This window comes from Poecilia reticulata, linkage group LG13, assembly GCF_000633615.1.
Source record: "Poecilia reticulata strain Guanapo linkage group LG13, Guppy_female_1.0+MT, whole genome shotgun sequence".
Taxonomy (NCBI): domain Eukaryota; kingdom Metazoa; phylum Chordata; class Actinopteri; order Cyprinodontiformes; family Poeciliidae; genus Poecilia; species Poecilia reticulata.
The window spans coordinates 4203652-4222044 of record NC_024343.1 but is presented as its reverse complement, the minus strand read 5'-3'; the positions used below and the strand labels follow the sequence as shown (position 1 = coordinate 4222044).

General features: G+C 39.2%; 1 protein-coding gene across 1 annotated transcript in view; it reads left to right on the top strand.

Annotated features, from left to right (window-relative positions):
* Nucleotides 1-18393, top strand: part of igsf9ba (immunoglobulin superfamily, member 9Ba) — a 93115-nt gene that overhangs the window by 27238 nt on the left and 47484 nt on the right. Inside the window, exons 3-4 of the mRNA XM_017308108.1 lie at nt 5233-5379; nt 15520-15671. Coding sequence (XP_017163597.1) covers nt 5233-5379; nt 15520-15671 — 299 coding nt within the window. The remainder of the gene's footprint in view (nt 1-5232; nt 5380-15519; nt 15672-18393) is intronic.

Sequence of the window (18393 nt, the reverse complement as noted above, 5' to 3'; positions counted from 1 at the left end):
TCTCTGTGACATTGAGCTAATCAGATGTTTGAAAGTCGTGCAACCCAATGCCTGCACGGCAGTAGGAGACCTTTGGACGTCATGTTCCTCAGCATCTGCCCTGAGTTTTTAAGTAGGCTACCACACTGCGGTCCAGTTGGTGCTGCTCCCAGTCCCTTTCACTTTGTCATAATGTCACTAACGGTTGACTGTGAAACATCTAGAAGTGAGGAAATTTCATGGCTGAACTTGTGACCAAGGGTTATCCAATCATTTTGGTAATTTACTGTATCAAAGTTCATAAGCTGTTGAAGAATCTGCATTTAGTTCAGCATAATACTCATGGTTCATTTGACTGTTATAAATTTTGAGATGGAGCTTTGTTGTTTTTCCAGGTTTTTATCTGATTAAAAAAAAGCTGGAAACAAATTTAGAAGTTTGATTCTGGAGAATTTTGGAAATGTAAAATATGTCAAAACCCTGAGTCAGTCTTCCCAAACTAGATTCGTTCTCATTGCTGTCTGCATAAGATACAGACTGACAGGAAGTACAGTGTAACCCTGATGTTTGCAGAGTTAAGTAATGTTGCTTAAAAGATTGGTGATTGACCAGAAAATGGCAATCTTTTAAAAAAAACTGACCTGCCGATTCCAATTTTGGCTAATATCAATTTTTTTTAATTATATTTGCTGTTACAATTGACTCTGTCAGTAAAAAAAAAAAACACTGAACAATCCCTGTGAAACAATACAAACTTTTGTTTTTAGCTTAGCATGAGGTAGTACACAGCTGTATTTTGCTTCTACAAAATCACAAGATTTGACGTCAGTTGAGGACAAACTAACAACTTAAACCACCAATAAAGTGACCTGAGTTTTAGGTTTCCCTTGTAGTCCAAAAATAAAACGCATCCGCTTTGTGGCTGGTTAAAAACGACCTAAAATATAACCTACTGCAGGAAAAAAGCTTCTAAAGAGAGACTTTGGTGGATTTTCTGATTTTTGCAAAGATATGGTTTCTCAAATATTGGTCAATTACTGATTACCGATCACCCAAAGTTCAGAAAATTTGGGCTCATCGATTGATTGGCTCACCCCTAGCGAAAACTATCTTGGTACTATCACATAAGCTAACCTTTAGTCTTCCATGATTGTGCTTGAGGATAAAGCCAATCAGTGCCAGGGAGAATGACAGGCACTCCTGGATTGGTTACAAATGCTAGCCAGTAAAGTGTCTTTTAAGCTAGGTGTTTTTATCTTCCTAAGCTGAAATATTTTAGATGCGCTCCATGGCAAAAAGAAATATGCAGATATGCAAATCTGTGCATACTGAACTGTAAAGCGCCAGGGTCTGGTGTACTGTCAACAAGATACTGAAACAGAACAGTCTGAACTCTGCATTTAATCTTAAAATATCTATCAAAGCAGCAATGCTAACAGAACTGGCATTTAAGTTAGCATCACACGGCTCTTTAGCATCTCTGAAAGGAAAGCTTTTGTGAAGAAGATCAGAAGAGTCCCTTTTACTAACTTTTTATCAGTTACAAAGCCTGCATCACATAATAAGGATAAATGAGCAAACACACGGCTTGTAAAAAGAAAAAAAAAACAGCTTTTAGATTCACTTCTCGTGTCCCTAAACTAGTCAGGTTTTTATGTGTTTTATTCATATGAATGGTGGGAAAAGTAGGTGACTGGTAATTAATTCACTGCAACTCCTTATGGTTTTTGAAGCAGGTCTTCACTGAAACGAACACGCACCATCATCTCGGGAACCCTTTCTCTCTCTTTCTCTCTCTCTTTTTTCTTTCTCCACTTTGGTCGGTCTCGAAAGGCACGGAAGCGTTTCACGTTGCACGCTCTGACCTCCTTGCGTCGGGGGGGGGGGTTTCAACAAGCGGCTCTCTCTGACACTTCACCATGTTCGCTTGGACGCCGTTAGTGGGCGTCCGCCATGTGGCTCGGAGTCGGCCGTCGAGGAATTATCGGCGAACAGATGCAACTTGAATATGGCCGGTCTCATTACGTAGATTAAAGTGCATTCTGGGGATTTTGTGTTCATGGCGACACCGGACTCGGCTTTATGAGACGCTCGTTTGGGCCGCTTAATGGCTCGGTGTGGTCTCTGAGCTCATTTGAGCTATTCCCATGAATTGTTTTCACTCGGTGCGAGGAAAGTTGATGAATAGAGTACATGTGTGATTATTCCATCACCCAGCTGCTACCCAAACCAGACGCAAATCTCTATAAATACCGTACTTACAATTTTTTTCCACAATTCATTTGGAAAGAAATGCTCTTGATGCAACAGGTATTTATGCCAAATGGGGGGCGGGGGGTGGGGGTGATAGGATTTATATCTTGCTGTTAAGCTGGAACACTTTCCCACTTTGCCCTGCGGCTAAAAAGGAAACAATTGCATTTAAAAAAAACATCTATTTTTGTTTTCTCACTCCAGCAAAGATGCAATCAATAATTCAGATTTGGATCCTGTGAAAATGTATCGTCAGATCCTGCTGTTCCCACATTGTCTGGTAAAATGTGTTTTTTTTTTTTTTCTTTTTCTTTTTTGGTACCAGGTCACTATAGAGGTATGATGTGATTACACACACTAAATTATTGGACCTATGTGCAGAGTAGGGGCCGCTGTGGGTCAAGTCGTCGTCTTGTGACCGGAAGACTGTAGGTTCGACTTCAGCTTCCTCTTCCTCTTGTCACATGTCGATTTAAGGCAATTAACCCCAAGCTGCTTACCGATCTGTGTGTCGGTGTATAAAGTCCGACACACAGTAGTCACTTACTTTTTTCCGAGTGGTCAAAATGATTGGCTATAAGTTAAGACCATTTATCATTTAGTAAGAAAAGCCCCTAAAGACATGATACACAGGACAGTTTCCTCCAAAGACATTCATGCCAATTGAACTTTTTTCCACATTTTGTTTGCCATGTGACAACCACAAACTCCACGGTTTGGCATAAATGCGAAGCAGAACAAAAGCGAAACATCATGCAGATTTGAAGGAACGCTAATCTTCTTTAGTCATGTCTCGCTACATTTGGTAGCTGTAAGGCCTCTCCTGATTTGACCAAATCAGGAGAGGCCTGGGACTGTCCCAGGAGACAGAACCTTGTACGGTGTGAGCGGCGCCCGGTACCCACGAGGCCGGTCCCGACTCGGACATAGTACTGTAAACTCTGTTCACAGCAGCACCGTTTCACTTCCTGACAAATTGGAGGTCAGTGTGATCGCGATGCTTCACCCCATCGCCTCACGCACTCAGCACATCACAGTTTTGAAATAAAACACACAGAAAAAAATCCAGAGTTTTTTAAAAGATATTCTTCCCACTTCCTGTTTGCTGGATTGATTTTCTGCTATATATATATGTCTAATTGTTTTTTTCCCCTGGAGTAGGAAAGCCGTGCTCGGCTTTAGTACCTGACTAATGCCGCTTCGTTGCTGGGAGAGCAATTCCAGCCCTCCCTCAACATCGATCTGTTTGCCTGACACTCGCTTTGAAGTGACAGGAAGCTGTACTTACAGTACATCTACACATCAAAGTTTTTTGGGGGAAAAAATGCCCCCATTTTTCTGAACACTTGTCAGACAGAGCAGAAGTCTGCCGGGCTGTCAGAGGCTGCCGGAGGTGCCGGCGGCTCGCTCGGCAGCTGAAGGTTTCTGCTATACGCCTGCATTCCTTTAAATCTCTCATCCCTTGTGATTTCCTCCTTTTTTTAGAATTCCAATTTATCCCCAGCCTTGAAGTAGGAAGAGTCGAGGATAGGAAAGTTGTGTGAGAAATATGACTTCTGTGAAGTCCAAGACTGACATTATTTTTTTTTTCCTTGCAGTGTGACATCAAATGATTTATGCTAATTCAGACGAAGGTGCATCTTCCAGACAGCTTCATGTTTAAATCCTGATTCTGGAGCCACATGGCTGTTAAGTTATCTTTAAATAGTTACAGCAGTAGTTATGTTACGTTTCTGAATTTTTGACACCCGGATGGGATGGCTCACTTGGTTTGAACATAGTTTATGATTTATTGACATAAACCTGCCAGCAGGAGTCTGACATCTTACTAAAATGGTACAGCGAGTTTCAGCTGCAAAAGCTTCCAAACTGAAAATCTGTTTTTTTGAAGATTTAACATTAAACATATTAGTTTGACTCTCATATGTGAAAAAACAATTTTCCTAAACTTTTTTTAATTTCAGTAAATGCTATATTTACGTTTGCTTCTGATCCCTAGATCCTAAAATATAGTAGCTTACAACCACCGATCCGATATGAATATCTGAATCGGTCCCGATATCGAAAACATTTCTAGATTGGGTTATCGGTGACGATGTTCCCGATCCAGACAAGGGCTGATCTCTTCTGTCTAATTCTATGCTTTGTGCTTTATTATTTATTTATTTTACACAATATTTAGAATTCCTAATTGCACTTTCAGGACCATTTGAAATGTTTGTTGTAGTAAAATTTTTATGTTTGACCAAGGTCAATCTATTTTTTCTTTATTATTTGTTTCACATTGGGTGTTATGCTCCTAATTGCTGAACAAGACTCAACAAATTAAAGTTGTGTTGGTTTTATCATGTTTGTCCAAGCTTGTGAAGCTGTTGGTGCATTTAAGTATGCTGAACTGGTGCAGAGTTATCAAATAGATGCATAACTCTGTACATTTATGTCTGTGTTAAAAACAAAAGAAAAAAGAAACATTTTAAGTCTATTCGTAACTGTTCTTTTGTATCGTATCGGTATCGGCCGATACTAAACCTCAGATATCTGCATCGGTATCGGAAGTGACAAAAGTGAATTGCCGCATCCCAAATTATTACCCCCCGTTCAAAGCAAAAATAATGGCGCAAACTCCTTCTTGTAGAAAGGTTTTGAATAACTAAATTTCCATAAAGCAGACTATGAATCGATTCTAAAAAATGACAGTAAATTGTTTGATGTTTGCAACCTTTAAACGTCGCCCTGGCTGAGGACAATATGGAATGTCCCACAGTAAACGGGATTATGTCATGCCTAAAACCACAACATCCAAACACATTAAGAAAATAAACATTCAGCAATTTTGGATACTTTTTAGATAATTATGTTTCCTTTTGCAAAGCAGCAAAGTTCATGGCGGCATATGCTGTGGAAAAAGACATGCCTTAAAAAAATAAAAATAAAAAGTTTATGACGTTGCCAAGGTTAACTCCGCGTTCCTTTTATCTTCCCCCCCAACTCTGTCTGCAGGCAGAGCTTCTCTGCATGAGAAGGCCTCCTTGCAGATCGACCCGGTGCGCTCCGAGGACCAGGGCTGGTACGAGTGCAGGGTCCTGATGCTGGAGCAACAGTACGACACCTTCCACAACGGCAGCTGGGTGCACCTCACGGTCAACGGTGAGTCATCGGCCTGCGTGAATGGCCTTGCTCGTGTGAAGGAGGGAGAAAACTAGGATGTGCTTTTGTTGAATAAGCCCATTGAGCTTCACAGAGAAAAAAATATCTACCGTTTCAAGGACACAGCATTGAGCTTTTTTTTTTTCTTCTACATCACAACTTCATACTAGATGATGACAACTCCCATCATCCTTTGGTATGTCAATTTGTAGTTGGAGAGATGGTACAACTTTGCTTACTTTAATAATAATAAAAAACACAACATTTGTGTATTGAATACAAATATTTAAGAGATTTGTTCAAATAATCTGGTTTAACTGGAATTTGAGAGTTTGTTAAACTTTTAATTAGAAAACCATGTGTGAGTTATGATGATCTGCTCACACATCAACAGCTATTGTTATTTTACTTAAATTAAATTAAATTAAATTAAATTAAATTAAATACAGTAGATAGATAAATAGGTATATATATTTTTTACATCTAATGGTGCAGAAGAGAATTTTTGTTTCTGCCAAAGCAACTCAAGTCTTTTTTCTTTAATTGTTCTTCTAAATTACAGGTAGCCCTAATGTTATTAATGCAAACAACACCTATAGAAAAGAGCAACTTCTTCATGTGTTTGGAATCATTGAAAAGCTTAGAAATAACTCAAAATGCCCCAAGTAGAATCGTTCATGACAAAAGGTGAGTTAAGAGACTCATACTTTCATTTCAGATTGTATATATTGAGATGTTGTTTTATTGTGGGGCTATTTTAAGTGAGGTGGTCCATGAGCGTGTGAAATGGGTTGCGTGGTCCTCGGCCTGAAAAAGTTTGAGAAACACTGATCTGAAGAGACCGATCTTTACATCTCTCTGTAGCCTCGTAAAATCATGTAGAAGTGATATTGACTAAAATGAGGTTGTGCAAAGGAAGCAGTGGTACCAATAAGTCTGACTCTGGTGGTGATGATAATATATCAAACTTATATGATGTTTTTAGGACCCTCAAAGATGCTTTTTTCCTCTACTTAATGAATAAGCTCCAATGAAAGGTTGATTTTTTTCTCTATAAAGTCCACTGTGAGTATTTTACTGCAATAAAATATTTATCAACGTTAGTGCTTGCTACTAGAGATGTGCCAATCAGGTTTCTTCCTGCCGATTCCGATCACCCATGAGGGCCGATCACCGATACCGATCACATAATTATAATTTTTTTAATCATAAGCACTACCGGTTACATTATGTGGAAAAAGGAACCATGAATTCACCTTAATTTAGACAAAAACTTGTTTTCAATAACTTTTTCCAAGAACAAAACAAAACAGGCATTGTGCAAATTGTACTGCTATCGGTAATACTATCTTTAACAGACTGAAAACATATGAAGGCTCTGAAGAGGCTAAATGATGCAAAGAGCCAAAATAAAACCTCTCAACATTGGCAAAAAATTCAAGTATAAAACATAACTTTCAAAGGCAAATGCAGGTTCCATTACAATAAACAATCCAGAGTTACTGCATGAAAACTTCCTGATAGCATGGCGGCTAGCTGATTACTGCTAATTCTGATTGGCTGTTTCTGACTGAGCGTAGTAATTATGCAGAACAGAGGAGATCTATTATTTTTTCAGAGATCATCTGTCTCATGTTAGGACAGCGAAAGTTTTAATACGTATGTATAATTGATTTTTTAAGTTAGATGCTGCAGCTTTAAGCAGAGGTTCGGTGTGAGAGTCACTACCAGGTGGAGCAGAAGCGGCGCTCCGTCTGTGAAATATTACTACCTGTAGCGCGTAGCGGTGGTTCAACAGCTAGAGCAGAACCCGTGTCTTACATCGCAGCTCGAAGACTTAAATAATTTTGCGGGTTATTTGTTTAGCTTTCTGACCATCATGCTAATCCGGGTGAGTGTTTGTAGCTGTGCGCTGCTTTACCTGCTATCTGATCCTCCATGTGTCTTTTTTACTGCAGTGAGCCTCGATATAGCCAAACTCCGTCAAGTATGACATTGTTTTTATGCCATATTAGATTCGTCGTGCTGATGCATTTTGACGTGCTTCAATTTTCCGCCGTAACACTCAAACTTCCCCATTTAGTCAGTGCGATATAGTTCCACACATCGCATAGGATTTGTTGCTGCGCGTTTGCTCAGTGTGAAGGAAAGAGGAGACCAGCTGCACAGGCAGGCTGCGAAATGAGAAGCAGGTGATCAGTTTGTGTGATCGGCAACAAGAGACCGTGATCCGCGATCACTGATCATACACTTTTTCACGGAAATCGGCCGATTATGATCGGCGGCCGATCGATCGGCACACCTCTACTTGCTATTCATCTTTATAGGGGAGCCAATTAACATGGCCGGTCCTATAGGTTGGAGGCTTTCACTCACATCCTCTCCATAAACCTGACTTCCTTCCCCAATATATAGATATTAACCATTTTGCCATTTTTTCACGATGCTTCACTGAGCTTTCTTTTCCGTCTTCAAAAATAAAAAAAAACAATAAAAAAAAAACGCCAGGGGTATTAAAGGAGCAAGAGGCTGCTCAGAGGGAGGATTGATTGTGGCCAGTTTCATGCTTTCCCAGCAACGCTCGTCTGTGATGGTCTGAGAGCCGTCAAACTGATGAGCAGGCGGAAAAAAAATAAATAAATCTGCACCTTTGCATTTCCCTGGAATGCCCCAGTGGCTCCGAGGATCCAGCAGGAAGCGTGTCTCCTTCACGTTGTTGCGGAGCATCACAGACAGGGATGCGCTTGTGTCTTATTATGCCCCACAAATCCGTCTGCCACATACAATTTTAGGTTATTTCTCTAAATGCTTTTCTTAAATACACATGTGAAATTTGTAGATTTTATTTTTTAAATATCCGACTCAATTGCACGGTTACGTTTTTCTTTTTTTAGATTGGAGTATGCTATCTTTAATGTTTTTAATAGCTGCACAGTATTTTAGGTGGTAAATTGACCCTTACTGCACAGCATTTTATTCATAGTTCTTCTTTTATATTTTTATTTTTGTGTTAATCTTCATGCATTGCTGCTGCTACACCTGAAAATTTCGCACAGTGGAAATAAATGTTATCTTTACTCTATCCTAGATACGCAGATCCAAGGTGATGTAGAATGTAACTTCTTTAATAGCAACATCTTAATGTTGTGCATTTATTTGGATCTAATCCCCCTTGGTAATACTTTGCAGAAACTCCATTCATTTCAGGTAGCTCTGCTAGTCTTTGATCCCAGGTATTTTTTGCTTGTGCCAAAAATATAACTTAGTTCGTTGCTGTCGGACTTGTCTATGAGTGGCAAATCTCACGTCCTGTTTCTCGAGCTTCTTGGATGGCTTCATGTCTGGAAAAAGCATCACCTCAACATGATGCTACCATCGCCAAGAGTCACCATGGAGACGGTGTGAACGCAGAGTTAGCTTTTCCTTCACATGTGGGATTTTCCATACTTCAATCCTGTGATATTGGGATATGGCTTCAGTTTCTCCCCAATTCCAGCAAAAAAAATTTAAGTCATTTTTCTTGACCACCTTGGAGTACTTTGTGTTGGTTTATTGCATAAAATTCTCCTGCAAGAAATACTTCTAACCTGAGGTTCGAAGCATATAAAGAGTTTTACAGGACAGTACGAGGTGAGGCTGCTGCACATTAGCACAAATGAGATCACCTCCTGCTCTAAGTTTGTTGTATAGCAGCAGTTTTTTTTTGTTCTTGGAGATGATAAAACAGAAATGTTAAGACTCAAAGTGTTGATTTCTCCTGAAACTTCACAGACTCCAGAAACCTGCACTCTTCTGCGTCGTCAGAGTGACTTGCCGTTAATCACCAGCTTTGGTCTGTGAACTTCACGAGAGCTGCGTGAAACTCATGCATATTCCCTTCGATTTCTTGCATGTTTTTTTCATTCTTTTTCTTTTTTTTCCACCGCTTGTCACATCTGAGTAAGGATCACAAGGCGTGGTGTGTGAAGTAATGTGTAGAGAAGCGTCGACTGCTTGCATAGCCACTTTAGGATAAACATGCTGATCTGTTTAAATGGCTGTAATAAAGGCAGAATATAATGTTGTTTTTTTTTCCTGCGTGTTACCCCGCTGCCCACCATGATTTACCCTCCGCTTTAATAGGAAATCTGTGTTTGCCGGTTGAATTGGCTGAATGGGTCACGTTGCGCCGCTGAGGGTCCTCCGCGCTCCTTTTGTGCCGTTTTGGGAGATTCGGGAGCATCTGTGGGTGTGTTTGTGTCGATATTTGGTTGTTTGAGCAAACTGCGTCTCTGTTAACCACCTCGTTAATATTCGCAACAAGCTCCCAACTCTTTGAGGTGCAGCAGCAGGACTGATATGAACTCATTTGTCACAATATGAAAGCTGGTTCAGTATTTGAAACATCTAACGGGGGAGCTGAGTCGTAGTCCTCTAAATGGGAGTCTTTGAGGTGAAGCAGGTGGCGTCTTCGCCCGGGCCCAGCAGACATTAAAGGACACTCGTTTCCTCTGGACGTTGGTATTTGCATGAACTCCTCCTTTGTGTTCCTGTTTGTGGGCGCCGACTTCCTGCCAAGCGGACAGGGACTCCATGCCCGCTCAGTGGCAGGTGTCAGATGGCAAGGCCTTGTGCCCGGAAGAGACACTGAGGCCAGTCTCTCTCGCTCCGTCTCTGTCCTCCGGCACTTCTTTGTCTCATCGTTCTTTCTTTCATCCACCGCGTCTTCCTCCTTCTTGCTACTTTGTGAAGTCGCCCGAAAACATCATTAATGAAATCTCGCAACCGTGCCACTTAGTGAGTAATAATCTGACATTAGGGTCTCAGACTGAACCTTGTTTGTTGCTGACCTTTAAGGCTCTGTCGTTTCTTTCATTTTTCTTCCTGTTTAGCACATTGATTTACTTTTACTAATGTATGGAATTAAAAATATAAATCTCCAATAAAATGAGTGCAGTTCTGACCAGAAGCTTTCATACACTCATCCAGGGCTGTTGAAGATCACTGTTTAGTAATTGAGTAAGATTATTCTGGCCCGTTAATCGAGTAATTAAGAAAAATTTATCCCATTTTGTAATAGCGACTTCAGCTTGTCTAACTACTTTAGTCAGAGAGTAGCAAAAGTAAAAACTACAAGTTTAGCTTGTAATCGAATAAGAAAGTGTCCTGTTCTGCAGCTACAAGTTTAGCTTGTTCAACTAAAGTAGCATCTTTAACTAGACTAGATAGCTGTTTAAGCTAGCTGTCTAGCTAGACTTTAAGCTAGACTAGCCAGCTATCTTAAACTAGCCAGCTAGTCCAGATAAACTAACTACTACAAGTTTAGCTTGTCTACATAAAGTAGCATCTTTAGCTAGACTATTTAGTAAAATAGCTATCTACTTAATCTAGCTAAAGTACTTTGGTTACTTTATCTAGGTTTGAACAACATTTTCAAACACAGCAAATGTTTAGACTGATTCTAATTCAGACAGCTTGTGAGGAAAAAGGCAGAAAACTTTGAGTTGCACATCATATGTACAAAAACAAATTGCAGTGTTTGTTTTTTTTTTCTTAAAATTGAATACTGCTGCCAGTTTGGGTACAGCCTAGTGTCCAGCATGTCAAGAATTCGTGTAAAAGATTTTAAAAAATCAATTATATTCTGAATTCTGTGAACTGCATCAATTTTCGTTGAGACGGGAACTTGTCCTTGAATGCTTTTTACTTCTCATATTGAAGCATTTCAACTTCACGTTGTTAAACCAATAAGAAATGTGTTCTTTCTGTAGCTGCGTTCTCTTAGGGGCATAAAAAAGAAAGGAAAAAAAAAGAGTACGAGGAGATTGAAGAGATGTGAAATGGCTTTAAAGTTCTTGAACAAGATGTGCCATGTTGGTCTACAGAGACGAACAGAAGGAGCATAACTTCTTCAAACATTTTTTTAATGTAGATAATTGATGCAGAGCAGCTGTAAGTAGGGCAGGGGTTTACTGCGCAGGATGCTGCTTTTTTTTTTCCTTCTTCTTATTTTGTGTAATTCCCATGTTTCCCCCCGTCCGTGGTGACGCTTCCTGCGTGCGGAGCTGCAGCTGACGATGTGAAACAATTCCCAGGTGGGCTGATGTATCTGCTGCTGTCACAGCAACGCCGCGTTTGTCACCTACTTCCTGTCAGCTGATGCTTGTTCCCTGGAGGAAAGTGGAAACAAAGCTAAATGTTGCACGCGGCGCGTAGAGGGGCGATCAAACGACGTAATTATCAGCAGCATAGAGTAACTTTGGGAATCAATCAAAAACTAAATTTATACAACCTAAAACCAGTTTCTGTCAGCTATCTACCAATCACCTTCAAAGGGTGAAGGATACTCCACTGGTACTTTCTATAGGAATCTCCTTTAATCAACTGTATCATGTAATGTAATAGGTTTTAGAGAGCGAAAGGCCAGTACGGACAGACAGATGTCTAAAGTGCTAATTGGGTAATTTGTTTATTCCATGCCAGGTGCTTGTGTGCAGTCTGAAGCATGGCAGCACTCCCAGCGGCAAGCGCTGACCCATTTTTTACCAAAGCGCTCTTATTTTTTTATTTAACCGAACTCGGTGTGACTATTTATAATCAAAATGTTATGTAGAAAGGAAAGAGCTGCAGTTTGGTGGCCTCGAGGAAATGATTAGCAGCACAGCAGTGGCTGTTTAAGGAGCTCAGAAACATCAGGTGGAAGCACAGTGATGGTGCAAAGTGTTGTCTTTTTTTTTTTTTTTTTTTGCTAAATAGGAAGGATGTAAGTGGGATTGTTATCCACTCAGATCCATGTCCGGCGTGCAGCTGGTGGCTGTCACATCACCGAGCATTATGAGCAGCAACTGTAGGGTCTAATTGCTTTTGCATACCTCTGCTGTCCTTCTGATAACAACTCAAAAACAGACAAACACGTTACAAAAGAGCTGCAGGGAAATGTTTAGGTTTTATTCTGATCATTTTGGAAATGTTAAAACACCTGAGTGGATCTTTAGCAAAAAGTTTGCGTAGCTCTACCTTAATGCTGCAGTATTTAACTTTTACAAAAATATGTCCCACCTCCCCCAGCATTTGTTAAAACCGACAGTATGGCATATGACAGATAATCTCTGAAAAAGTGAAGCTCCTCCATGACTCTACAGAGCTACTATTGTGTTTAAAAAAAAAAAAATCTCTGCAGTTACTGTCACGACATGGTGATAATTTTAGCATATACGTAAAAAAAAAAAAATCTTGTTTTCATAAAAGTCACATACTGCAGCTTTATAAGCCAATAGCTTTTGAGTTTGACACATGAGTCTAATTATATTCACAACCAAAAATTCAAACTGCGTTCAAATCCTGACGGCAGCTGTTATTAGGTTTAAGGTGTAAACACTTTTTCAAACATTATTAGTTTGATTTGAACAGTTTTTCCCTTAAAACTGCGGTAAGTAATTTTTTTTTATTAAACAGTGTGTGTGTGTGTTTTTTTTAATGTATTTGTTTAAACTGTCACCATGTCACGTCAGTACAATATAAGATAGATGATCTGTGAAAAAGTTGAGCTCTTCTGCTTTTTCGCAGATTATCCGTTTCATTTTATACTGTCATGGTGACAGTGAGAGTTTTAGCAAATATGTAAAAAAAAAATACAATTTTAAATACTGTAAGTTCCATATTGCTGCTTTAATGCTAGTTTTGCTTCGTTTCTCTCTCATTATTGAATTATGAGCAGTGACCTTTACTCAGGAAAGTGAAGCTTTCAGCGATTTAGATGTTCTGAATTCTTTTGTCAAGTCCTAAACATGCCTACTTAATTCTGAGGTTATGTAAGTGTGTGTTAAATTTTATTTAGCCTAAAAGAAATTAAAATATATTTTAGAAGAGTTTTCTGAATAACACACAACAATAAAACAAGAGGCACTGGATGGCTCAGATGTGTTGCTAGGCTACAGTCATTGGTTCGAGTCCCCATTCCCAGTCCATTTCCTGTTCAGTAAAGGCCACTGGTACCTGAAAATCGCATATTCAACATTTACTTTTACGTTCGAGTGGGCAAAACATTTCCAGACAGATGTTTCTGCCTCTTAAGTTGCGTAGATGTTATTTAAAAATGTTCAAAGAGAGCATGTCTTTAATCTCCAAGTCTCTTTGCAAACAGTCCCAGGCATTAAACCCAGCATGCCGTAAATTCCCTCTTTCTAAAAACTGCATGGACGTTTAGTAAAGACAACAAAAAAACATCCTGGGACATGAGACCGTAACCATGTGAATTTCTCCCAATCAAAGCAGGTCTAAACGAGACGACACCACTTTCCCCACAATAGCTTTAGGCGTAAAAATATAGCAGACAATGATTTGGGAGTCATTTGAAAATTTACAAAGAATTTCATGCCTCCAGTACAAACAGCGTCCAGAGTATGAAATACTGTAAGAAGTGCAGACAATTAGGACTTAAATAACATTTTTAAATTAAAATTTTATCTCGTTAGAAAATTTGAAAACATCACAGGAATGGTTTTCTCTGAGTTTTGAGTCACAAGGGTACTCTGGTTATCTTTGCCTGACAATAACATCTTGATTGATGATCTGAAACATTTAAAGTGTAATTAAATACAAAGAAGAATCAATAAGAATTTCTTAGGGACAAAACAATATTTAACAGCACAGTAGCTGAATTGTTGGGAAAAACCCAGGTCATTAAATACTGGAATCAACCTATAAAACAGTTTTACTAACTAAATATTAGAAAACCAGCTTATCAGCTAAAACTGTGTGGACTCTTCCAGATGCCTTGAATGTAATTATAAATCTGAAATCATCTGGGTAAAACACATAATTAGTAACTCTTTATTTAGTGACAGCCAGAATTTTTTTTAATAACTAGTCTAAAGGAAAGTTAGGATATTGATAATAATGCTTCTTTCTCTTCTTTTTTAATCTAATGTGGGTGTCAGGTTTAATTTTAGACACGGGTAAAGCAAAAAAATAAATAAGACAAATGTATTTGCTGTGCAGATGTGTGAAGTTGTTTCTTGTAAAACTGATTTTGGCATATTGACACGTTTCATTTGGAACTTAGGGACAAAACAATATTTAACAGCACAGTAGCTGAATTGTTGGGGAAAACCCAGGTCATTAAATACATTTGATTGCTTGTTGTGATGAAAGCCTGAGGCACGCGAGATGTGGCTTTTAAGATACTTGAGTTTTTGATAAAGAGTCTTTCTCTGCACCTGAATGTTATTTTAACCACATTAGAAAAATAATTTTCTTTGAGTACATTTTGTTGTTGGCAACAAGCTCGGGATTATGTGACTCATCACTAATGATGCTGAATTGTTATCCACATGAAGATGCCTCCTGGAATCAAAAACACTTTAAGGGTGCATTCACACCAGCCCTGTTCAATCCGCTTTAATCAAACTCCGGTTCGCTTGCCAAAAAGGTCCGGCTCGTTTGGGGAGATGTGAATCAAACTGTGAAGTGGACCAAAAAAAAAAAAAAAAAAAAGATAATTCTGGTCTGCATACAAACCTCATTCTTGGTTAGGTTGACGTGAACTCTGGTGCGGTTTAAATAAACATGTAAATGCCAACTGGACTGGAAACCGCTCTAAAAGCAGGAAGTGAACTAAAGTGCAGGGCATTCTGGGTAGACACAATCAAAACAAACCTCAGAGTCTGGCGCAAGCAGGAGAAATAGCTTGTGGTCTTTCACCAACGACAACAGAGAAATCCTACTAATCATTGTTTGTTGACTTTTTGTGAAGAAAGACGCTGATCTCTGATCTTCTTCAGAGGTTGTTGTGTTATTTTCCTTCAGTGGTTCAGCGCCACCACAGGCGAGGAGGCGAACATGTTTTCTTAAAGGCGCAGCTGAAAATGTAACAAATTACAAATTTTTGGTCCCCAAGTGAACAAAGTTGACTATGAGATGAGAAAACTCCCTTACAGATCAAATTTGATTACGTTTCCATTGAGAAAAACTCTGAACCTCCCAACGGTTTTGAAGGAACGTAAAACCGGTATAATCCTGCTGTGATCACTCCTCACATAGAGGTGAAGCACTAAACTCTGCGTCTTGCAGAGCATTAGACAATAGTTAACCTGTTTGTTTACTAAAACAAATATAATGCAGACTTTAAGTACATGTTTTTTTTTCCTTCTGTCTCTGCAGCCCCACCTTCATTCACAGCGACGCCGCCGCAGTATGTGGAGGCGAAGGAAGGGGGAAGCACTCTGCTCAGCTGCTCTGCCCAGGGAAACCCAAAACCAATTATCAGCTGGCTCAGAGAAGGGGAGGAGCTTGCAACCAACTCAAAATACTCGGTGAGGAAAAAACAAGAAAAAAAAGAAAAAGTATGGATCCGAACAGCCAAAACCCTGATTTATGATTGTGCACATAAATACAGAAAGGCTTTGTGCACAGATGGCGTCATCCACTGAGCCCATCTATACCGAAAGTATGTTACAGTCCACATCTCATCCTGGCTAATATTAGATCATGCTGCTGTTTTACTGGAGAATCTAGAAATTATTTATATCTTATTCCTGATTTCCTGTGCTTAAAAAACCCGCCAAAATGGACACGGGCGCTGAATCCATTTTATTGTATGGGGAAGAGTAACTGGCAGCGCGCCTCACATTTCTCAACCCTCTTTGTTGTCTGGTGATGTCGAATTTTTATTTCTGTGAGGGGAGGAAAAAAAACAAACACAAAACAAAACAAAACCGTCCCCGTTGTCTGATGTCTGACAGGATATTTCTGGGGCAGCTTCACTGTGGGTTTGATTCGTGAAAAAGTAAAATGGAAAAAAAAAAAAAAAAGAAAAAGTCTCTCAGCGACTCTCAACGCAACATCAATAAACATCAGCTCTGTGGCGTCGCTGTTAGGGATTCAAAGGCGCTTAAAATACAGATGACTCAGAAGTGTGATGATGCGCTACAGCCACATACACACTAATTGTGTTATATATTTTAAGGTTTCAAACCAAGTGGTTTTGATCATGATTTTTTGGGATTTCTGAAGGTCTTGAAACATCTGTTTTTTTTCTAAATCTTCTCCATTTTTAGATCAGAACATGATAGCATGTTGTGCTAAAAAATATGCATGACATGATTTATCTATAGGGGAAAAATAAAAAGGCTGAAGTGTGAACTTACGGACTGCTCAAATCATCAGAGGTGAAAATCAAATCTAAAGCACTATGGTTTCATCTTTTCATTTTCAGTTATATTCAGGCTTGTGGATGATAATGATAATTGTGATAATTATGTTCATTTTTATGTCCAGAATTGAGAAAAATATGTACAAAGCAACCGATAGTCTGATTTTATTACATGCCAAACACAGATCTTAAGCATAACACCATGGATACCCAAAAAGACATAATGGGAAGATCTTCATCATTTATTCAGTGGCGAAGAAGAAAACCAAGGAAAATATTCACAAGCAACAGAAATGGTCATGTAAAAAGTATCAGTGAACGGAAGCAGCTGAAAGTCTCACTTTTCTAAACACAGAGGGGTCTTTTGTATTCCTGACACTTTAATTGCTGACATACGGTTTTGAACCTTTATTTCGACAACATTGTCAAACCGAAGCAAGTTTATTTGTACAGAAACGAGCCGATTCAAAGTTATGTAAAGCTAAATTATGCTATTAGGCTAACGAAATGCCATCATGAAACAAATGAACATATCAATTTACTCACCATTATGAATACAAAGCAACAATAAACAAATGGGTTACTAGCCTTGATTTAAAGAAACTCAGTGTTTTGGTTGTTTCAACTGAAAAGTGCGTCTTAATGTCTGGTTTGGAGAATAGTGTAAAGAGAGATTTGGATTTGTAAATGTTTCTTAATTTTAAGACGTTTACGGTTTAAAATTAAACCGTAAACAGTTTAGAACACCAGTTCTAAACTGTGATCAAATCTGGAATTTAACAAACTGTCGACTATTTGATTGACCTTGGAAAATAAAAAAATCGTTTCCTAGAGCGATAGGAAAAGAAGCCGCCGACATCCAAAGCAGAACGTCTGCAGGTCGCAAATCCATTCATCAGAACCGAACCACTGCAAAACGTTACCATAACACCAGTCTCGCATCGTAAAGAAATAACAGACAACTGAAGACTTTTTCACATCGTATCGGTCTGATCAACATAAGTGAAGGTACTGAGGCACTGAAGAAAAAAGGGGAGAAAAAAAAACGCCTAGTTGTTTGAACGGAACAGATTGTCACTATTTTTGCAACTTTTGAAGCAGGTTGCCGACTCTCTTTGCAACGTCTCTTCACATTCCTGCATGTCACCAATATTCCAGTTGGCTGCAGGCAGCACGCGCTCCTTGCTTCCCCACACGGGTCGCACTGTACACGAAGTGACAGGATCACAGGGAGCCTGAAAAGACCTCGTTCACTTCTCTTTCATTTTGCTGCTCTGCTCCCTCCAGCCGCCTCCCTCAACAGCATTCCCTCAGTAAACGATTAGATAACGTTCTGATGCATAATTAATCTTTCTTTTCCATATCAATAATACATTAACCAAAGATAAAAAAATAATAAAAAATGAACGTAGTGCTAAAAAGGAGGAGATCTTGTACAAATTTTACAGCTTTTACACAATGTTTTTCTCTTTTCAGTGTATCTGTCCTAAAATGTGAGAAAGTTCTCTTCTGGTTAAAAAAAAAAAGAGAGAAAAAGACTAAGCATGAGGGAATGTTTGCTCACTGGACTGGCTGCAGATCCACAGAGACATCATGGAGAAAAGGAGGAATGTGATAGTCTGGGTTGGAGTCTGCATCCTCTTTTTTTTTATGGGCACAGACAAAAAGAGGACATTGAATTTGAAGGCTGGGAAGGAGTGAACAGCTGCCAAGATGGGATTATAAGGCCTTCTCTGAAACAGAACAAAGAAAAGTGGAAAATAACAGTGGCTTCCCGCACTGCAAAAACTGAAATCTTAGTAAGATTAAATATCTTAAATTAAGGAGATTTTTCTTGTTTTCTTTCTGACAAGATAATTTTTCTCACCAAGAGGGATTTATGT